This window comes from Paramacrobiotus metropolitanus, unplaced genomic scaffold (genome assembly GCF_019649055.1).
Source record: "Paramacrobiotus metropolitanus isolate TYO unplaced genomic scaffold, Prichtersi_v1.0 Parri_scaffold0000075, whole genome shotgun sequence".
Lineage (NCBI taxonomy): Eukaryota > Metazoa > Tardigrada > Eutardigrada > Parachela > Macrobiotidae > Paramacrobiotus > Paramacrobiotus metropolitanus.
The window spans coordinates 489,940-513,102 of NW_026570295.1; the positions used below are offsets into that span (position 1 = coordinate 489,940).

Genomic DNA, 23,163 nt, shown 5'->3' on the forward strand with positions numbered 1-23,163 from the left:
CTACCGACCACCACCGTCACCACGGCCCAGAGCACCACGACCTCCTCCACCCTGTCCACCACCACGTCTGCACCCGCAATCCCCTGACGTGCTCTTTCGCGGAGAATCTGTGCGGATGGACCACAGAGACGACGGACACCTTCCAATGGCAGCGCGTCAACACCGTCACTACATCGCCGCAAAACATCATTGCGCAGCCCGATACCGATGGTAAACAACAAGTTTTGCCTTTGACACTTGTGGATTTTCCCTGTTTCCTGTTTGCACTCCAGCTGTTGTAGGGTGATTCGTGTTCGCGTAAGGCACCGAGCTGAGCAACGCCGATCGCGCGCATCTGGTATCCAATTCAATCGCACTCCGTGCAAGGGCGGTTCTGCGCTTCTTCGTGTACCCCACAGCGGCGGCCGGCGATGGAATCTACCTTAACCTGAATTTCGCCGACGGTGAGCAGTGACGATTTCGCGAGAGATCCTCGGCTTGACGACCATCAACAGATGGGCTTAAATACCGCTTAATACAGCGTACTATTCGAGACACTCTCCGGGAATTCAGCGTACGTTGGCTCGAATAATTCTTGATTTAAAATGGATTTAACCAGCCCGAGATGGGGTGAATGGTATCATTGGTACTGTATGTAAAAGCCAAGCATACTGTAAATTATTGTCAGATAGGTATTGATTTATTTTTGATATACGCAGACAAATTTTGTTCACTGTTTAATAAACCAGTGGTTTTTTATTTAACTGTCAGTACTGTAATGTTTTGAAAAAAACAAGATTCTTGTACGGAAGCAGAATGTTTATCGGCTGCATTGAGGCGAAAAAATAAAAGTTTTTGCGCATTTGCGAAATTGAATTTGGAAAAATTTTACGGAGGAATTGGCAGTTGGGTAAAAACCATTTGATTGCCTGTTTGTATTCCCTTTTCAGATCTGGTATTCCTAGGACCGCCGGGAAATGGGAAGGTAAGGCGGTCGCAAAATCACGGGTCCCCGACGATTTGCAGACGTTCGTCTGCAGATGGTGTAAAGTTTTAGGAAAGGCGTAGACGAGTGTTTCACTAAATAAATAATTTAAGAAAGTCAACGCAGAATAGTTGGTTGTTTCGGCAATAATGAAATCTACCATCCATTGTGAATTTTTTATTCTTTACTTTTTCCGTCATTTGATTTTTGTTGCAGATTGTTATCAGTGCTGGTGTGGTGAGCATCCGCCGTTTCGGCCTCGATTAAATCACTTTCGCACCGGAGGGCGAGGTGGTCTTTGGCAACAGCCCCGTTTTCCTGACGACGACTCCCCGCACCACCACCCAACGCAGCACGCCCACGCCGCAGCCGGCAGTCAGCGACGCTATGTTGACCTGCTCCTTCGCCACAGACTTGTGCGGCTGGCGGACGCATCCGGAATCGGAGGGCGTCGGGCAGCGCGTTCTGAACGCCGGCGCGACCAACCTCCCGGCGACGACTTCCGACATCGAAAGTATTTAATCGAAAATTTCGCAAAAAAACCAATAATCAGAAGCGTCACACGAAATATCGAGTAGGAAATGCATTAATACATAATATATGAAATCTTTATCGACAATCATCGATAATTGTTTTGTAAATCTTTTTTCTGTTAAGTTTTTTAAATGTGGAATATCTAGATGGGTTTTTTTCCCGGTTTGTGGCCTTCCGCGGCACGTCAGCAGCGGATTTGTCGCAGGTTCTCTTGGTAAGTCGGCAGTTTTTGAACGATCTAGCATGGTATATTTCTTTCAGTTTCAGGTACTACAACCTTGGAGTGTCCACCGGAATTTCCTATCTGGGACGGCAATTGACCGTTACAAGGCGATAATATCTGGCGCCATCACGGATTGAGGGAACTGCCGATCCGGACTAAGAACGGATCCGAATTTCTATCAATACTACGGGACCTATGTCGGTAAATACCCTGCAAATAATTTAAAGGAATACACATTGGCATATAAATGTATAAATTTACAGAGACTAAAATAGAGATAATATTGCAGTTAAATCCATATTGCGGTATGCCGAAGCGCATTTCGAGGCCGACATCGGCTTCCACGTGACCTTCGTCGCCGAGCACAGCTGGTGCGGTACCCCCGTGGCCATCGACTCCGTTTCCGTTGAAGAAGGTCCGTTTCCGCCTTTTCTGTGTTGTATTATTTGTTGTCTTTTTTGGATGTGTGTTGTCTTTTTTGGATGTGTGTTGTCTTTTTGGATGTTGTTTTTTTGGATGTGTGTTGTCTAACAGGAATCTTGCGATGCAATATACTTGGAAAGAATTAATCGAAATATTAGCATTGCTGCAAAATCAATACAAATACTAGTTAGTAAATCAATACCGTCCCGGGGAAATACCGAAATAGCCGAAAAACCGCCGCGTTGGTCGGTGCACTGTGAGCACACTGGAAGGCAAGTGGGTCAGAACTATCCCCGCTATCCAGCCCGCTCAAAGGACTTGGAACTGTCCCTTATAAAGAGGGGTGGCGGCCAGTGCTTTGAGCGACTGGAAGTGGAGCAGATCCGCCACCGCTCCCAGTGCGGACAGCCACTGAACGACCACGGCCGAGCAACCCGACAAGCTGGACATTGACCCCGTCCCGGGGAAGTAGCCGAAAAACCGCCGCGTCTGGTATTTCACGGAAGAGGGATTCATTCGCGACGAACGAACCGATGTTATCACTGGTACAGACATATGTTGAATTGATTCCTGGAATTTTGAATTTAGTCTTTTTAATTTCATCGATTTTACTCCTTGCTAAACCCGTATCAATTTTTTAAATGTTATTTCGGAAATTTTCCGTTTTGAATTTTTAAAAATTGTTGTTTAATTTTTCCCGTGAATCTTTTTGAAGTTTTTTTTATAATTTGTGTGGATGACAACGAAGCATGATATCTACAGCCCTGCCGGGCCAAGTTGGGACAGTTTTTCTCAAAAATTCCCATGAACCACCCGTCACCAGATCACAACTAATCAAATATGAAAGTTGTCCCTGTGGGTGTCCAACATCTTTTGCACTTGAGGTTTCCATGCTCAGAGCGTACTTTGATTTTTGGTAGAATAAAAACTAGGATAGACTAGCTGAAAAAAGTGGTTGAACCCATCGAACTTGTAAGCCCCTGCCCTATTCAAAATTTGCTTTAAATTTCTGGTGATCTGGTGATCCAAAAGCAATTACTTTAAACGGATTGCCATCTAGTCCTCTTGCGAATTAGTCTATTTGCCAGCCGATTCCGACCAGGGGTCTGTGACCTTTACAGTCTGCCTGCAGACACCTGAACTCTTGAGGGTTACCTCATCTGAATGCTCGCCGTACAGTCGCATGGCGTCTTATGCATATGTTTTTGGAAAAATCTCGTACAGGAGGACCTTAGCGTCTATCCAAGTTCTCCTATTTTCATAACAAGCCCGGAATATTGCGGTCGCAGAGTTTGAACTGCAGCTACAACCTTTTTTCATCTCCAGCTTTGTCGGTGTCTGACTCCACTTATTCAGCACAACGATCTCTTCGCCTGAGCAATATATTTCAGTCAAACGTTAAAGTTGTATGATGGTATCCATGGGTCATCCAAGGAAAATGCCGATTCAAGGTTACCACATTCTGTGCGCTAGGCAACCCTATTTTTCGAAAGGTGCGTTATAACATACTGGTTTATGGGAAAGATATCTTATTTATTGACAACGTATCGGTTTTGACATCTTCGGATTCGTAATAAAAAGTTACACTAACAATATTGTAAGTTAAAAGTTAAACGACGTATACAACTATTTCTAGAATTTATTTTATACAAGTGTCCCAACTTGGCCCGGCAGGGCTGTAGTTGCATGAATTTCTTTGCAGAATATGGCGAGCCGGCGTCGCACAGTGGTGTGGCCTGCTATTTCCAGTGTGGCGCCACCTGTGGCTGGCAGCCGCCCAGTCGGCCGGCCGTCGGCTGGCGAGCGGTCAACGGATCGTACGGTGTCGGCCCGTACGCCGTGTACAACGACGACAGCGAAGGATACCTCGTGGCCGACAGCCAGGACGTCGCCGCCATCACCGACACCCTCCAGATGCGCTCCAAGGCCTTCCCCTATGTTAACAGCAGCATGGCCTTCGCCTACCGCGCCTTCGGACATGGAATCAAACATCTGCGGCTGTATGGTGAACACGCCGCAACCAGCGGTTTCTGTTGAGGGAAACCGGGGATGCGTCGCGGATGTGGCTGTACACGTTGGTCTCCGTCTGCTTCAACGAGCCTGTTGGTATGTGTTGACTGTTGTGACATGGAAACCGAAACGTTAAACAGCGGTAATTTACAGTATTTCAGTTCCCTACCACTGTAACATTCTCGTTTTGCTGAACTGGATATTAGTGCTGCAAACGTAGTGTTATGACAGCAGTTAGGAATGCAGCGAACTCCATTGCTGCTTTGGATTTATGCAATAGTGGCAATTTTGCTGATGCGTAAGTCTTCAATATTTGCCAATCTGTTTTTGTAAAACTTGCGTTAACCAAAGGAGCTCCAGGAATTTTAACCGGTTTCGGTATCAAATTTTGTGATGACCTTCGTTTTCTTAGTTTTCATATTCTTGGTGAGTAATCAGCTGTGCTACTCTGTAGTGTTGTAATTTGCCGTTGTAATATGAGGGCTATGCACGTAGTGTGGTGGCAGATAGTCAAAATGTGTGCAAATTCAGAAAACGTTGAACAGTTATTCGTGAATCGTGAATATTTTTTTGCACGACTTGGCTCCATCAAAAGAGTGTGCATGGCACAGAGACATCTTTTGTTATTGCTTAAGCTGTTGTCGTTTTGGGATCGCCCACAAATCATTTCGCTCAGATCTGTATATTAAATTTCGCTGTTGCAGTTGGTGATCGAGGCGCAGCTCAACGCACGCGGCTTCTACGTGGCCATCGACCACGACATCATGAACCAGGATCTCGACACGAACGAAATGCCCGGCGCTGGATCTCTACACAACCTCCCCACCCATCACCACCGATTCTGGCCTGACAACGGGACCGACCACACCAGCGCCCATTATTAGTGAGGCGGCGAAACAGGTGTAGGGTGATGGTTTGAGTCGAAAGTCGATCGAACGGCTTGAACTGTGGCTACTGGTAGAAGTGCGCAAACGCTGCACTGTTGCCAAATTACAACCGTTGAATGGCGTTCGAAGTTCTTTTGTTTTGTTAACACTAGTTAGCTAGCTAGTCAAATACTTTTTTAAATTCCAATTCGAAGATTTTTCTGATATTTCCCCTCGCGCACAGCAGGTTTTCCATTGCAAGTTATTTAGTTTTACAGTTGAAGCTAACGATATAATTCGATAAAATACAGCGAACTTTGACTTTTTTCTGGTTTTTCCAACTGGGATGTTTTTTCCACCTTATAAAAATTTTATTGTCAAATTTTAATTTTAGCAACATCAAAATTTAACCAGTCTGGCAAAACCGTTATCACGCGGTCCACGCCAACATACCGTCTTCTGATTGGTTGCGATTTTGGCCGTTATGTGGCATATTGCGCTTGCGCACTTCTATCATTAGTCACAGTTCAAGCCGTTCGATCGACTTTCGACTCCAAACCATCAACTTACACCTGTTTCGCCGCCTCACTATTATATCAGTACGTGAGCCACAAATTGCTCAGCTTAGTGACTAATCCCTAATAATGTTGAATTATTAGGGATTGGTCAAATTGATTAAAACTGTGAATTGCCCTTTGTGTTAAATACGAGTAATATACGTGTGGTCAGAACGATACGCTGCGAGTGTATTCGAACGTTGTCTTATGGCAGAAGGCGTGGCTTTATTACTACAATTATTAGAAATTTGTAAAACTTTGAAAGTATTCAACTCCTTGTGAATAGTCTTTTGCACTATATACTCTGTATTACAAAATAATTATCAGCATTTTTATCGCGATTTTCTGGAACTGCTTAATAGTTACCACATTTTTTTGCAAATACTTTGACGGTAATGTTTAACTGGTCGAATGCCTGCAGCGGAACCCGTCCGCGGCACGATCATCTGTGATTTCGGTGATGGCAACCACGTGAACATGTGCGGCTGGCAGAACGCCGGCAGTCTGCAGCAGCAGTGGACACCGCTGCTCCGCATCGGATGCAACAGAATGTCAGCAGTGTTCGAAGCGGAACCGGGTAATTTCTTTGCCGGCGCCGTATCTGACCATCCCGACACCTTCCGGCTTGACCACCACGGAACCGCAGGTTACGCTGCGTAAGTCGCATTCGAAGATGTTGAGTGGTGTTATCTTGATTTCCAGACTTGCATTTTTGCACGTTAGTATCTTGAGCTTTCGGAATATTGCTCAAATTTTCGCAATTGCGGTCTGACGAGGTGGAACTGACTTCAACCATTGAAAACCCGTAACTGGTTGTTTTTATTTACTGTTTGTCAATCAAGCCCAAAGTCAGCATCATTCGTACAGCGATCACATTGTTTGTTCATGAATTACAGTCCATTGTTACAAAATCTGTGCAGTATAGGAAACCAGATCGAAGGTTGAGAGCGAGCCAGCAGTCTATAGGTTACGAGCGCCTCATCTACTGAGCAGCAGCCTCGCCTTCAGCGGGAGCCGCTTCCGGTGCTGCTTCAGCAGCCGGGGCCTCGGCCGGCGCGGCTTCTTCTGGAGCCGGCGCGGCGACCTCCACACGACCGGAGGCAACGGCACCGGTCAGTTTGCGGACAACGTCATCCAGCAGAGGCACGTTGGCGCCCTGGTAGAGACGGCTGTTGGAGTAGTCATCGAACTGGGCGGCCTTGCTGCAGTCCACATTGAACCACCAATCACAGACCAGGGTGATGGAATTGAAAACCTACAAACACAGACAGCCAATCAGCGTTCTGTCGTCAGCCAATCAGAGCGCGCGGTGACGTACACTCATATTGGGGCACAGGTACGAGGTCTGGTTGCCGTTGATGTCGCAGCGGTGGAAGACTGCAAGACAGAGGGTTAATAATCAAGAAAACCTGATGTAAACAGGCATGTAATGGATTACCCTGGCATCGGGAACCCGCGGAGTTGTCAGCATAGAAACCTGGCTGGTGGGTGGTGCTGCAGTCAAAGCTACTGGCCGGAATGACGGCATTATTGGGGTAATCCTGACCAGCACGGGCGGTAGCGATCAGGTTGTACTGGTCGGGTACGGTCAACTTGTTGCGGCCCCGCAGCTGATCCAACGCCGCAAAGGCTAAGGGGTTCTGGGTCTTCACAGCGCGCTTAGCCTACAAAAGATTAACAGCTACAAAATGGGACTAAAGCTGTTAGTACCGGAAATAGCCACTACAAAAAAATTAAGATGGAAACTACGTAAAGTTTACATTGAGTACTGTGGCTTTTGATATTGTTACCTTAATGCTGGCGGCGGAAGCCACAGCAACGAGGGCAAGAAGAACCAGAATGGACTTCATGGCTAGTACTGAAAGGGACCGTTAGTATTAAGGAAAGCGCCGCTGGATTGTAGAATTGCTTGAACGGCTGCCTGATGAAAATGTAGCTTGCTTAGCGGTTCTTTTATACGAAGTCAAGTTTTTCTGCTTCGAACTTGGCGCGAACGTTAACTTCCGCAGCATTGCATAAGGTCCACTAAAACAAGGGTTAACGATTTAATTAGAACAGAAGCGCCCGGAGTTAATTAAAACTGAATCAGCCTATTAAGCAGTGTACTGTGTTCCATCGACGATTCTATCATTTCTTGTTACTTAATATCAATCGCGACAAATTTTGACCAATACGTGAAACAACGATTTTGGAATGTCAACGATTTTACAGTCGCCGGCGTAATGATACAGCCGGCAATTAATTTTTATTAATTATTCTGATACATCTAGCCATTTTTACATAATTAATTGTTGGACGGTTGTTCGTTGGCCGCCCCGGTCGGCCTTGAGCTTGTAAATGACCACTTCGTGTTAGCAGAGGCAGTAAAATCGATGTACGTAAATTGACTAACTTAAAATTTCCAAGACTCTAAGATCGGCTGGCTTATGTTGAGTGGTGTTTAGTCATTTTTCGCCAGATAATTAAAGAAGACATTAAATATAAACAAGAAACAAATTGCAGTATTTATGAAACCGGTTCGACCCAACTGACTACTGTACGTACTCGTATTAAAGACGTGTTTTTATAAAATACTTAGCGCAATAATAATATGTTGCGAAGGTTAGTCGTAAACTACCGAGTAGTTACCCTTAACTTGCTTTTTGAAGCTATTTGTTTACACTTTACCTAAATAGCCAGTTATATATGGCTCAAGTTTCTTCCTGAAGAAAATTTAGAGAAAACGACTTTCAAAAACGAACCCGAAAAGCGAAAATAACGATCAGCACGTAATATATAGATACTGCATAATAGGTGGTATGCAAAAGTGTCAAGAATACCATATTACGTTTATAATGTTCGGATTTGAATGGGTTCAGTTTTTTTTATTCTCGTAGTTTTCCTTGTGCTTTTTTTTATAATTAGGAGATTTGCATATATGCATTGTACTCGATAGCCCTCCAGGTTAGTATTTACATTTTTCATCAAACGAATGAAAAACAACGAATTTATTAAAAACGATGAATGAAAATGAAAGAACAATTAAAAAAAGGAATTTAATAAAACGATGAATGTATTAAAAATAATGCAAATGCATTGTATAGCTATGATGTACGTGTCGCGGCGCTTCACCCTTTGTGGTGTACGTTGAACCTGGCGCATCTTCTTAATCATCTACAGCGTGTGATCAAACCAGTCCTCTCGCTTTCACTTCACGCTATTAATACGTACAAAGAATCACAAAGATCGCTCTTGTGCCTCGAGGCGAAGAAGATGGCAGTTCATCTTTACATTCTGTATATATGCCTATAAAGCACGGCGACAACACTTCCGCTTTGTACGCGCTGACCATTTTGCGTGGATTAACGATTCCGGTCAGATCGTGACACTGTTTACATTGACAATGTGGCCGGTACGGTTTATTATTTTTGCGCTGGGAATTACGTATACCGTGGGAATAAATCCCGATGCGGAGGGAATCGAAGCCGCCCGGGATGACAAAGTTGACGCCGTAAGTTCGAAACATTACAAGCGTAAAATACAATGCTACGGAGTTAACGGAAGCGCGACATCCTGTAGCTAAATTATAACGGAACGCCTCTATAAGGTAACTATGTGCGTACGATCGCGAATGAAATAATTTTGCTGTATAAGATCCTGTTATCATCGCTCGGTCGCGTCAGAATTGATTTGGTCAAAGTTTGGTATTTTTTGCTATAATAGTTAATAATAATTTATTTAATCATCAAACTTAATTAAGTATGAATTAAAACTTAAAATTAATAAAAAAACTCAAACTTATTTAAGTAGGAACACACAACAAATACAATTGTTAAAAATAAGTCAGGTTACGGACGACTGGCCGAGCACGTTCTAAATTTAAAAATTTGCTGCCGGCTCGAAACCTCATTATACTAAAGGTTCTTAAAAAGTTCCACACAATTAATCTGGAATGAATTAACGCGAATTGTACTGTATGTATATCTAACGGATACCGTGATACGAATTATGTAATTCTGCTTAATCAGTAGAACCCACGTAGGTACATATAATTATACGAATTATATTGTTTATTACGTACTTTATATCGTGTATTTGCACGTGTGCACATTCTAATGTTTCAGTTAACCGCGGCCCTGCTCAACCCCCTCCCAGCCATCCAGAACTACCCGAATGCTCGGGAAGCCCGCGGTTCCGGTTTCGGCAACTTTGCATCCTTATTCGGCGGGGGTGGCGGTGGCGGAAGCATGTTCGGCGGCGGCGGCAGCATGCTGAGCAACATGTTCAGCGGCTTCACCAACGTGGTGGACCGCGTGTCTCAAGCGATGGGCGGCCCGGCTATGCCCAAGAACATCAAGCAGGCCATCGCCGACGGGCCCCGCAACCCCCTCGGCTCCTCCAACGGCCTGCAGGCCCCGCGGATGACCCGGCCGGGACCCGACGTCTTCCGGCGCATCGAAGAGCGGAAGAAGAAGGTCAAAGGTCACGGACGCCGCAAACGCCAGTCGGTGTCGGTGAAGGCAATGAAGAAGTTCAACAATCTCGGCAAGGAAGCCATGGTGTCCATGAAGAACACGCCCTTTACCGACGACCTGACGGCGATCCTCCTGGGGATCACGGAGTTCTTCTCGGGATTGAAGAACCTGGGAAGGACCCCGGTGTCCCGGATCAACGAGAAGACGGCGGCCTTCCAGAATGGTGCGCAAAAATTGGTGGAACGGGCGGAGAATCTCCCGAATTCCCTGTTTGGAACGATGCGCAGTAAGCGGGAGGTCAAGAATGACACTAAGACCGCCCCGAAGATCGAGTATGTCCCGGTGCCCTCCGCGATGGTCAACGGGAAGATTGTTCCCGTAGCGTTACCCGAAGAACTGGCCAATGTTATACCGAAACCGCCGGTTGAAAATATCCCGATTCCTTCGGCGATGGTCAACGGGAAGATCGTCCCGGTGGCTCTTCCGGAGGACTTGATGCAACCCAAAGTGCAGACGGTACCGGTGCCTTCCGCAATGGTCAACGGGAAAATCATCCCGGTTGCTTTTCCTGAGGAACTGACCAAACCGGAAGTGGAGAACATCCCGGTTCCGTCGGCTATGGTCAACGGGAAGATCGTTCCTGTTGCTCTTCCTGAGGAACTGACCCAGCCGAAGGTGGAAACCATCCCGGTTCCGTCGGCCGTAGTTAACGGAAAGATTGTCCCGGTTGCCATTCCCGAGGAACTGGCCAAACCGGAAGTGGAGACCGTCCCGGTGCCTTCCGCAATGGTCAATGGAAAAATCGTACCTGTTGCTATTCCCGAGGAGCTGAATAAAGCGGACATCGAAACCGTGCCCATCCCCTCCGCCATAGTTAACGGGAAGGTCGTTCCCGTGGCGATCCCAGAGGATATGGCCAAACCTGACTACGACGCCGTCCCGGTTCCCTCGGCCTTTGTCAACGGACGAATCGTCCCTGTAGCGCTCCCGGAAGAACTCACCAAACCGGATATGGAAATTGTCCCCGTTCCATCCGCCCTGGTTAATGGAAAGGTTGTCCCGGTGGCCCTTCCCGAGGAACTCACAAAACCCGAGATGGAGACCATCCCTATCCCCTCCGCCATGGTTAACGGACACATTGTCCCGGTGGCAATCCCCGAAGACATCGCGCAACCCTCCGAGAACATCCCCATCCCCTCCGCCATGATCAACGGGAACATCGTCCCGGTGGCTGTTCCCGAGGACATGGGACAGTCGCCGGAGATGCCTGTGCCGGTTCCTTCGGCTATGATCAACGGCCGCATCCTCCCGGTGGGTATTCCCAACGGGATGCAGCCCCCGGTGCAGAATATCCCGATTCCCTCGGCCATGGTCCACGGGCGGTTGGTACCGGTGGCGGTGCCGGCGGAGGACGCCGATGATTACGATCAGTACGAGGAGGTACCGGTTCCGTCGGCCATGGTCAATGGGCAGATGATCCCGGTGGGTCAGCCTCCCATGATGATGCCGCCGCCGTCGGGATTCCCGCTGCCCATGGGAATGGCGGGACGGTTGCCGAGTGATGATGATAATGATGTGCGAAAGGAGGTGGTCAATCATAGTCTGCGGGAGTTGGCCGTGGCGCATCAGGAGAACTGGTTTACGTATTTGAGGTCACTGAATGGCAGTACCACGGAGTGCCATGAGTGGGATTTTTGTCAGACGGCCCGGGCCAGTAATTTGTTCGAGACGTCCGTCGCCAGGAATGGCGCCAAACTTTTAAGGTAAGTATTTAAACTGGGCAGTAGTAACACAGTAAATTATACGCATTATCATTTTTTTGAATTTCTGATCTAAGTATTTCGAACGCTTCTTTATTGTAATCGTTGAAAACTGTTTAATTTTAAAAAATTACTATTTTATATAATTATAAAATATGCTGTGTACTATACATAAATACATAATTTTAGTTACAAATTACAAAGGACAGACTTAACTAAAATAAACTTATGACGGTGTCAGGTTTTTCAGCAATATGTAATGGGGCGCAGCTAACAGCCACATTCTCTTCTAAGCAGATAAAATAAATTCCAAAGCACCCAGCCAATCCAGCAAAAAATATATACTTGTAAAAACCTTCGGAATTATTTTCGCTATTAAAGAGCTGAGAATAAATTCCTTAATTTTTTTAACGAATTTTAAACCGAGTCGAAGCGACTACTTTAAGGAAGGCTTTCTCATATATAATTTGATGTAATTAAATGAGGAAGGTTAATGCGCTGCGGAGATGTGTAAAATAATTATTATGTACAAATTTCATTTCTTTACAGTTACGTCGTGGCGTATCTGCGTGACCGGCGTGACAAAGTTGGCCATCGTCTGGCCCAAGCCGTTGACTGCTGTTTATCGGACAACCCGCTGATGGGTGAACGATGCGAGAGTTATTACCATGAAAAATGCCTCAAGTCCGATCCGAAGTACGCCAAATCGAGAGACTAATGCTTTCTCACTTGACAAGCACACATCATGCTGTTTTTTTGTGTTCGCTTACCTGATCAATGATCACGGTGGTGATGTTGCGGAAGTAGAAGTGGGTCAATGCCGGCATGCTCATGACTGCGCCGCGTCTGTGTACTTCGTATCTGTAATTATGCAATGGGCGAAACGGCCGATTTGTCGGTGTCCTCTACGGCGAATCCGCCGTCCGTGTTTACCAGAAGGTTGCTTGTTTATTATTTTGGTTATGTTATTTGTTGCTCAGTTCCTTGTATTAATGATAAGAATGATGGTTTCTATTAAAACAGTTACGGATGGTCATATTAATTTTCCTACCAGGTTTTGAGTACAAACTCTCTCAAAGCGGTTCGAAAAGTTGTATTTGGATAGATAACTGAAACATATAGTGCTTTATTACGAGTACTTTCCAGTGAGACAATGCTTTACTAGGAAAGTTTAATTCATGGGAGCTAATTATCAGAAAATAAACCCGCCGTTGATTGGCTTTTTTACAATTTGATTTTTCAAATCCCTTAAATTTCTAATAATGTCCAATTTCGAATTTTTTACCAGGTTTAGTGAGATATATCAATTAGCCGTTGTAATATTAGTAGTAATCGCGAATCGTTGAAAACAAGCTGCGCCTTCCGTTTAAGTAGTTAAGAAAATTTATTATTTATACCGGGGTTTATCCTGCTTCGATTTGAAAACTGGCTGGTAGATATTTAATAATTATATCCTGTGATTTTAGTCCACCATACAGCGCATCAATTATAGCTGACAAATGGCATTTAGTATTAAGTCAATATTATCTGATAATAATTCTTCAACCGAAACCTCCTGTATGCGTACACACTACTATACCGGTATAAGTGCAGTAGCATGAATCCGTATGAGCGCGTAGTGCGACTGATCGATGCGCAGATAATTTATGACTAATATGAACAAGCTCTTGTGGCGCAACCGGTTAGCGCGTTCGGCTGTTAAGAAAATTTAATGGATACCGAAAGGTTGGTGGTTCGAATCCACCCAGGAGCGGAATTTTTTGCTTTTTTCCTTTATGCCAAAGGTTTTTTTACTAGTTTACGCTATATACAAACGCAACACAACTACGATATAACCAGAAAGTAACAAAAATAAATTTTTAAACGGATTTATACAAGAAAGAAGTCCTATCGTGCGCGTGATATATACTTAATGTGCGGTACAGAGTCCAAAAATATCCTGACCAGTGACTACGCGTCTACGACCACCGCTGACCATAATTTCATAAATACCGCTGTTTCCGTCAATTTGTGAATATTTCAAGGGTTTGTTTATACAGCCGCGTAATATGCCATCCGGGTACCATTTGGCTATTACCGCAGTTTATATGTTGTCTAGCGTAGTCTTGCTGGTCTGGTCATTTTCCGGCGCGGATCACCACGTGCGTATAATGTATGCCGGCTGCGCGTTCAAGTGGCTCACTGTTGACTGGATTAGCACATTCCAGTGGAGACTCAAGAGGAATACCGAATATTTGTAAATTCATATTTCAAGCCTTTAAAGCACAGCTGCATCGACGACACTTCAAGTGAAAATCATCGCGTAACAATATTTCGATACAATAACTATTATGTCCATTAATACGACACGTTTCGCTGGATTAACTGGATTGGTGTTAACCGCCGGGCTGTTGTGTATCATCACACCATACGGTAAAAATTAATAATTCAAGTGTATTTTGGTCCGAAACTACCGATCTGAGAATCTTGTTGAATATTCACTTTCTTTATAAATAAGGCAGTAAAATTTCGTGTTGATGTCTTCTATGGGTTTAATGTGTAGTATCGGCTACGACAGTCCCGGTAGCACTCGAGGATGACAACCTTGACTGTGTATTTGAGCGGGATTTTTGTGGATGGAAACCTTACATTGTTAACAGCACGTGGAGACGATCCAACACGTCAGATGGCGCTATCAACGGTATTCGACCACCGAACGGTAATTATTACTCACACGGTACTTTTAATTACTGCGTCGGTGCGTCCTAGGGCGCGCGTCGATAAAATATTTATTATGCCGTGCGTAACGATACGACTATAAGATACTAATCACTGACCACAATTTTAAAAATTGTGTAAGTTAATTATTGTGATGAATTTTTTTCGAACTTTTTAAAAACATCAAAAATGGTATTTTTTGTTTTCGACAAAAAACGATTTGCTATATGTCATCTCAGCTATAATTAAGATTTTTTATGAACATTGCCAAAGTCCGTCTACTGGGTAGTTGATGGGGACAATTTTTCTAATTCTTAGTTCACTAACCATTGCTAAAATATTCCGTTTATGGCTTGTTGGCAATCGTTTGCACCCACGTTTTGCTGCCCTCGTTTTTGTATTAGTCGTAATTTTTGTTGTTAGATTTTTAGCAAGCGTCCATACTGCTGTTATCGCATTTCCCAGTATCTGTCTCCTGGTAATAATATTGTTACGGTATAAAATTAACTTGCGGGCTTATTTTGCCTTTTCCGGCGTTTTCAAGTGCTTATTCGTACGCGCTCCTCAGCTTGCCAGCAACATATAATTTTGATTAGGTATTCAACTACCGCAAACCGTAAAATTACGTAGAAGTACTTACAAGACGATCCAAGCCGAAAATCGACTTTACGCTGATTTCTTTTCGTGAATGCAGGAACTGATTGGATGGCTTACGCTATCTCTACGAGTGAATCGTGGGCGGAACTGGAGTCCCCCGAGTTCACCCACACCGACCCGGCAAACCTGACCTTTGCCGTAGTACAGACCCGTTCGGACTTCGGGTCGCGCATCCACCAAGCACAGTTGTTTCTGCGCACGGTGAAAGAGACCGATACCCAGATGATCTGGTCGACGGTGTCGAGTTTCAAGTGGACCCGGCAGAGTGTCATAATACCACCCGCTATTAACATTAGGGTATCTACCGCTAATTATACAATATCTATTGACTGTTGAGCCGAATGGGAAATCTGAAAGTATTATGGTGCTTTTCTGCAGCTGCTCTTCCGCTTTCGTGTTGGCTTCGATCGCCAGATTGCCGCCATTGCCAATATTAACGTCAGAATTCTGCCGGGTAAACCGTGTCATTTTCCTACACAATTTTCCCTGGTTTCTCTCTAGCTGACAATCAAATCTCCAGGTTTGAGAACTACGATTTGCCACATGATCATAATTATTAGATTGTTTTCGCTCAGGTTATGTTATGAATTCAACTGAACCTTCAACTACGAAAGAATCGAAGCAACGACGCACACAAGTCGCAGTGGACTTGGACAAAGATGTTTCATGTAGTTTCGCCTTGGATGAATGTGGATGGGCGTACAGCGCGGATTCGGATGTTTCCTGGCGGCGAACGAAAGAAGCCGGTAGTCCGTTCTTGTCCGTCGAGGCGCCAAGGAATTCTTCAGGTAAGGAACTTTTGCAGTGAAATTGTGATCCTTTTGTTAACGCCTTTATTGCATTCTTTGGTGCTAATTTTACGACCTTTTTCCTCAAAGCGAAAGGTTGTGTTTACCTTCATATACTGTAGATGCTTCATATACGTTTTTAGATCCATACTTTCTTGAATTTCGTGGAGTGGAAAGCAACGAGATCGTTCGCTCTTACATCATCTCCGAGCCGATCCACAACCAGCGACCCCGCAACCTGTCCTTCTATTACACAAAACGCGGCGAAAACTATGCCGGTTCCGTATTCGAACTGCTGCTGGACCGCTTAGACGAGAATGTCCACAATATTACCATGAGGAACAGCAGTCATAAGGTCATCTGGTCGGCCCCCATCGAGACTGATTATCAGAAGCGCAAGTGGAAGCGCACCACGGTGCTCATTAACGATACGGGAACGATTTCGGTATGTGGTGTTGCTGCACTTTCAGCAAAAAGAATTAAAGCGGTTTATCGTGAATGGGAGTTTTTTGAAACAGAAGATTGATTTTACAGCTTCGCTTCATCTGCGCAGCCAACTATTACATCTTCTGCGGGATTGACGATGTTGTACTCCAGGATGAGATCGAGACTCCAAATTCGGCGACATCGGTTGTAGTGCAGTTTTTGACAATGCTCATTAGTGTGATTGTGCTGCTAGATCACGTCACTTTCTCGTAAAATCTTTAATCGGAGAATTGCAAGGTTCTCGGCAATAACTGTAGCATAACGTAATTCTCAAGGAAGTGTCAAATGTAATTTTAACCGTTTCCTTTGAAGTATGCACAACCGTGTTAAAGCGATGCGTCAGAGCGTTGCAGATTCAATTACTTGTTCGACGCTTTGAATCATCTCGTAATACAAGAATGAATTAGCAAACCAAAGTCATTTTGGAGGCAGTAGTTCCAGTTTCCGATCAATCTGTCTGTACTTTATACAGTGTACAGTCATGCTACGAGTACGCTCATGGCAATCAGGCCATAACAAGCAATCACAACATGATAAACTCCGTTTTAATACATACGTATCTTCACGCTTTACGCAAAGCGGAAACCAACAAAGGTCCCCGCCGGCAGCATTGCGTCACCCTTTCCAAAGCTTTAATTTGGTGGCTCCGTACTAGGTTTCTTCTGGGGTTGGTGCTTTGCATTCTTTCGATTCAGTTGATTGTTCCCCACCAACACTTTTGTTCTATCCAGTATGGCAAACTCTTTCCGTCGGCAGAACAGCTCCCGGCATCCTTTCCGAAAGGCACTGCTGACACCGTAATACAGCAGAAAATTGAACGAATAATTGATATTCATGGTCAGCGATGTGAAGCGCATGAAGAAGGCTTGTGTCGTGTCGGAGACCGGTGGATAACAGAACGGATGGCCGATGAGAATGTTCAGGAGGTTCCACACGAAGGTCGGGGACTGGGCAATAATGTAGAATACAGCGACTACCAGCAGCATCTGGATGGCGTAGCCGTCTCTGGCGCTGTCCGAGTCACTGCTGGACGAACTGGTCCGGGCGTGCAGAGCGCGAAACCGCCGCTGGATGAGCATGTGCGCCGCGACCGCCGAGTTCAACGCCAGAATTGTCATAAAACTCGCGATTGGGTGAATAATCTATAAATAGAGTGATTTGAAAATACGTTCGTACCTAAGCGATGCCATTGATCGTTTTCCTGCAGACGACGAGTAAGCATGCTCTTCCTAGTTTTCTTCGTTCAACGTAGTTCACCTGATAAAAATTTGTCAGATTCGCTTACCACAAAGTACTCGTACACTTGGTGCCATTGCATCTTGCTAACCGGCTCCAAGTGACTGAGAATATTCGGCTGCAAAACATGCAGTTACGGTATAAAGCTGGTTAACCAAAAGATGGCCAACTTGAGGCATGTACCGGACATCGTGGATCATCGTTATAGTAGAACCAGTAGTAGTCGTACAATGTGAACAAAGCCGACACCTTCCCCATCAAGAAAATGCTGCAGACGGTCATAATGGTTCTTCGGCGGCTGACAATCTGTCCATATTTTAAGGGCACGGCCACGGCTAGGAGACGCTCAATACTGAAGCCAATCAGCAACCTAGAAAGCGAGCGTTTCTATAAGTCTTACAATCACTGGTGTAATAGCTACGTTTACAACTTTATATGCATCCCACTGTTACGAGTATGGCTGGTTGAAGTACTGTTTGTATGGACAGTCATAATGTGATGCGGTGAGAAAGGAACAGTGTGTATGAATCATTCTCGTATTGAACTGTATAAGGACACAATGGAAAGGCGGTAGACAGCAAAAGTGTGGGGATTATCCTATGGAAAGTGAGTAGAGGAAGTTCAAGGAAGTGGCCTGGAAGTGTTAACCAATTATAAGTGTGTAAAGCGGATTTCAATCTCTCAAAAAACAATCTATGAATAAACCTGTCTGTCTGGTTTCTATCTTGTCAGTGAGTTTAAGGAGTGTTCTTTCATCTTTCATGTTATGTATCAAAAAATCACTGTTGAATGCTCGAGGGAGAAGAACTTCTGATGACTGATTTAGTATCATCTTGCATGGATAGCAGCTCTGGAATATCTTGACTGGAAAGTGGTTTCTGGAATATCTTCTTAGCCTTGATGTTGTTGCACTATTAGGTTGAATGAGTTTATATAAAGGTCATCGTGGTTAAGGTCGATTGGGTTAAGCGTCACCTTTGAGTTGTTATATATCCATAAAATCATAGCACCACAAACATCAACTAACACTTATTAGTTGGCCTGCGCTCAAGGTCTGACTCAGACTCTGACCGCTCAAACACTGACTCTGACTACTCAAAGTCTGACTCTGACTCCCTTATTACTTACACCACAAATCGCCGGTCTTATAGTATGGCTGCGTGCGGGTAGGATTAATGGCGACCCGCTTATTCCATGGATATTGTATCGTACTTGGGTCTTGGGTTGTATCGTATACTGTATCACAGTGCACAGAAATTAATTCTCATAGCCGGTCCTAGGCGGACCGGCGACCCCGGGCTCTAACAGCGCCGCTAACTGGACTGCAGCGTTTTGCAGGTGCGCCATTCGTGGTTCTAGCACCTTTGCTTCACTCTGCAGAAGTGACTGCTTGGATGCATTGACTGAAAACGCAGTGAATTCACGGTGTAGCAATAACGGACCTCATCTGTCTGATGCATTCGGCGTATTGTAGACCGGATCACGAAATTTGCTACTAATCGCTTATCATAATTTATAGAAATAAATAGAAATAAAATAGAAAATAAAATTTATAGAATAATATAATATAGAATAATATTTAATAAAATAGAATTTATAGAAATAAAATTCGTCGGAGTCCCCTTGGGACAGTGTCAAGTACTTACTGCAGCCCCTCGATCAAGTTGCACCAACGAGTCCGATTTACGGAAAGAGTCAAATACGCTGTTTAAACGCTGCCATTGTTCGACTGGGTGAACGGGATGTTCTACACTGGAAGATAGCGATCGGGGCTGCATGTGGTGCACTTGATCGAGGTGCATAGTAAATGTACATTTACTGCGTTTCCACTACCCATGTTGTTTCTGTGCTTACCAGTCAGAAGTATTAAGGAATGATTCCGTGACGAATGTCGAAGCCCCAGCAGCACTTTGGATAAATGATGGGATGAGCTGTGAACCGCCGGTTCCGGCCAGGACATCACCCAGTTGAAGAAACAATTGCCCCCACCTGCACAGTAATATGACAGGGTCGCGTGGTAAAATGGCATACGATAAGGTTGCAGTCTATTGTACTGCGCTAAACGAAGTTTTGGTTTACTTTATTAATAGTGTGCACGGTATGTACTGTGCTAGTTGTTCGTAATCACGGGATTTTCAACTTATTCCAACAGTAAACAAGAAAATTTCTGGTTTTCCAGTGGTAGTTTTCAAAAGAACATAATTTCTGGATGGATGATTCTGTTCGGCACCGGTACGCCGTGAATCTCACCGGTAACGAGTGAGGTGTACTAAATATTTATAAACCATAATTAGTACACATAAAAGTTTTTAATGGTACATTACTTCTCTGTCACCGCAGTTTCAGTTAAGAAAACAATTCTTACTGTATGTAGTAACAAAAAAGTAGTCCATACTCAGATGATTTGATTTTGATGCACCTTACTGAAATTTACCTTTTTGGTGAAACGCTGATTTAGTAACTGGTCAAGTTCTGCTGCATTGTGGTTAGCGATGGCATAACTAGCTGTGCAGAATTTTTGACGACCTTGAGCTAAGCCACACAAGTGCACTAACACTCTAACAGTATTGTCTCTTGCCTTCGTGCATGAACCGTCGCACGACTGCCGCATCGAACGTTGCCACTAGTGGTGTTTTGCGCTTTTCAAGGTTGCGACTTTGCGGTTTATTTGGTGCCCGGGCTAGCTGCTGGATTTCGAAAAATTTATTACTTTCAGTAGGCTTAAAATTTAAATTTTAAAAAAACTATTAAATTTCCCTTGCATATTAATCAAAACAGTCCTATGAAACAACGCTCATTTCACTTACATGACTCCCATGTCCGCAACGGCTAAGGCAATCAGATAGACATCAGCGGAGGATTTCTTATTGCGCCGCGACGCATGTTCCCGGCGCATGATAATAATGTTTAGAATATTTCCTACTGTGCACAGTGCCAACAAAATGGGATACATGACAAAAACCAGGTATTTCACCGGGTGTGCATTCACACTGGTCATGTTTGACGCGGTGCGGTTGCAAGAGTCCACCTGCAGATCCTGATTCGAGGCGATGATTTGGTCCGGTGACAAGTTGAACGCCTGTGCAATGCGCAAGAATTCATCGCATGTTGAAAAGTTGACTTGAAAAACCTCCTTGGTGGAGGTATAGTTTTCTTTAAAATCGTACGCAAGGTCACTGTAATCCATGATTTCGAGGATCGGTTAGCAAATGTCTGTGACCGAATACTGTGCGCTTTAAATTCAGTTTAAGGTGAGTTGCAAAGCAAGCATTAAAGTCAAAATCTGCAAAAATAATATGGAGTTGGGTGTTAATTTTACGATTCAATTGTGCCGCGGCCACTTCACATGTTCGTTGACCGGAAGTCGTCTGCGGTGTTTCCGTACCATAGTTCGATCTAGTATACTAGCCTGAGGATGTTTGGAAAGTCGTATACACAGTCTCACTTACTGTTTTACTGCAATGGCTGTAATGGTTGTGGAAGACTGGCTTTCACACAGTTCTCATAGGGTTTTCAACTGTATAAGTAATTCTGTTTCTAGAATTAGAAAGAAGCAACGGATAACCAGGAACTTGCAGGTTGAAGGCATGCTTTCGTGTTGTACGTACTACATATGTACCGCGCCTTCGCTGATCAAGCGGTCACTGGTGTACTGTACGTCAAAATAACTAGCTTCAATCTCTGGTAATTTTATCGGTTGTCAAATTTTCCCCTTCTTTGACCGGAAATACGAAATTGCTTAATTGTAAGCTAGTAAATAAAGCTATTGTTTCATTTAAAAGCTAGGTTTCTTGGCATTCGGAAAAGGCGAGAAGCCCGAAGATATTAATGAATAAGAGGTGTTTTTCATAATAACGTACAAATACATATATTATATGATAAAATCATAAAACGAACTCCGGTAACTGGGACACAACGATGTGCAGTAATGGTGCTCATGTTACAGCATGTATCGTACCACTACAGAAGTATAGATATTCCTTAATAAAGCTTAATTTAGTCAGCAATCAAAAACGAGTGTACAGATCAGGACAAAACTAGTTTTTCAAACGCGTTTTACAGCAAACCTAAGGTTAGTTGATTGAACAAGGAAAAGGCCGATTGTAAATTCTAGCAGCTAATTGAACATACTTGCATGGTACGTATATGAAAGCAATAAAATAGTAATCCTGCGCAGTCGTATTTGCCGGTCTCAGTGGTTAGCCGTCAGTGGCTTTGAGGTCTTTGGCGGGTAGACGAGGGACCGGGTGCATTATTAGTTTGCTTTTGGAACTGACCAAGCTTTTTGTTGGAAGTTTGTTGAGTATCCTTTTGCTGAACGGATGGTTTACCGCTACTCCCAGCGACCAGAGAGCTAACAGAAGGAGCATTGGCATTCTGGTTGGAAGTTTTTGCGATGGGAGATTTGTTTGGTGAAGAAGCCTGGTTTCCGGAAGGAGATTTGACATTTTGCTCTGAATTCGGTGAACCGGGCAGCTTGTCGGCACTTGGAAAACGAAACTAATAGGGAGATGCAAACACACATGACTTCCAGGCGCAGCAAGTGTCGATAAAGGAGTTACAACGGTGACTTACCGTCGAAACCGCAGTTATTGATTCTGCACTCGTTGTCATAGACAGGCTTTGGTTGGGAGCATTTTGGTTGGGTTTCTTCGGGGCGGCAACTGCGGTCAAAGGAGAAGTCTGATTCCCTGACAGGCCGATGTCACCAGAAACCGAATTCTGCGAGCTGGGAACGGGGATTTGAATGCGATACTAATAAGGAGAAAGCGAAAACATTTGACTAACGAAATAAAGAGAGCCGAGGAAATTATTTTGAGCTTTATGCCGGAATAAGGTGACTGCACAGTCTGCACTTACCGTTGTTGCTGCTGTTACTGGTTTCGCTGATTGCGTCACGGGTGAACATTTCCCCGTATTGTTAATGCTAGTTACCATGGGCGGATGGGTGCACTGGCAGTACAGGGGGCTCCCGCAGTCATCTGGTCCTTTGCACGGCAATCCGTCGATACAGACGCCGCTTACACCGTGAGCTGCAAAAATTGCTACATAAAAATGTGAAAGAAAATGATCAGTTGTCTTACTTGTAGTAATTGGGGTTGACGTTGTGGTATCAAAAGCCGTCGCTGCCGCAATATTTGCACTGAACAGAACTATAAGCGCAAATACATCGGTCAGACGTCCCATCATTATCAACAGAGAACTACCTAACTGTACTACAATTAGTTAAAAATTTAACTCAGGACTAAAGTTGCTAGCATACCTTGTTTCTTTTTAGTCGTGAGAAGCTTGTTTTTATTCCATTTTTTTGTCTGCCTAAGCGGTTGTTCTCAGGTGGTTCCTGTAAAATATCTTGCACACTCGAAAAAATTCCAGTATTTGGCTGGGCTGGTAACGCACTAACCATGCAAAACTCAACAGATTTTAAGCCTTTCAGAACAGATTTCCCGCAATCGTCCCTGGGAGGATCTTGAATTACTGCTGATAACCTAGCCTAACTAAAAGTAT

General features: G+C 44.4%; 4 protein-coding genes and 1 non-coding gene across 5 annotated transcripts; 3 read left to right on the top strand and 2 right to left on the bottom strand.

The window, feature by feature from the left end:
- Positions 1-6,379: 6,379 nt before the first annotated feature.
- Positions 6,380-7,503, bottom strand: LOC129595235 (uncharacterized). Its single transcript, XM_055492171.1, has 4 exons — positions 7,368-7,503; positions 7,016-7,241; positions 6,896-6,954; positions 6,380-6,832 (listed from the first exon to the last, which is right to left on the bottom strand). The coding sequence occupies exons 1-4, from the start codon at positions 7,425-7,427 to the stop codon at positions 6,560-6,562; spliced, it is 618 nt and encodes a 205-aa protein (XP_055348146.1). The 5' UTR covers positions 7,428-7,503; the 3' UTR covers positions 6,380-6,559.
- Positions 7,504-8,875: 1,372 nt separating this feature from the next.
- LOC129595157 (titin-like) lies at positions 8,876-12,824 on the top strand. The gene is made up of 3 exons (XM_055492074.1): positions 8,876-9,067; positions 9,681-11,794; positions 12,341-12,824. The coding sequence occupies exons 1-3, from the start codon at positions 8,960-8,962 to the stop codon at positions 12,507-12,509; spliced, it is 2,391 nt and encodes a 796-aa protein (XP_055348049.1). The 5' UTR covers positions 8,876-8,959; the 3' UTR covers positions 12,510-12,824.
- A 630-nt stretch (positions 12,825-13,454) lies between these two features.
- Positions 13,455-13,544, top strand: Trnan-guu (transfer RNA asparagine (anticodon GUU)). Its single transcript is given in 2 exon segments — positions 13,455-13,492; positions 13,509-13,544. It is a non-coding gene; the product is annotated as a tRNA-Asn (tRNA).
- Positions 13,545-14,066: 522 nt separating this feature from the next.
- On the top strand, positions 14,067-16,745 carry LOC129595250 (uncharacterized). Its single transcript, XM_055492188.1, has 7 exons — positions 14,067-14,203; positions 14,334-14,489; positions 15,183-15,442; positions 15,524-15,599; positions 15,721-15,933; positions 16,077-16,378; positions 16,468-16,745. The coding sequence occupies exons 1-7, from the start codon at positions 14,122-14,124 to the stop codon at positions 16,630-16,632; spliced, it is 1,254 nt and encodes a 417-aa protein (XP_055348163.1). The 5' UTR covers positions 14,067-14,121; the 3' UTR covers positions 16,633-16,745.
- Positions 16,746-21,561: 4,816 nt separating this feature from the next.
- LOC129595258 (uncharacterized) lies at positions 21,562-22,906 on the bottom strand. Its single transcript, XM_055492196.1, has 4 exons — positions 22,740-22,906; positions 22,516-22,688; positions 22,231-22,410; positions 21,562-22,155 (listed from the first exon to the last, which is right to left on the bottom strand). Exons 1-4 carry the CDS (start codon positions 22,843-22,845, stop codon positions 21,862-21,864), a joined length of 753 nt encoding a protein of 250 aa, XP_055348171.1. The 5' UTR covers positions 22,846-22,906; the 3' UTR covers positions 21,562-21,861.
- Positions 22,907-23,163: the final 257 nt, after the last annotated feature.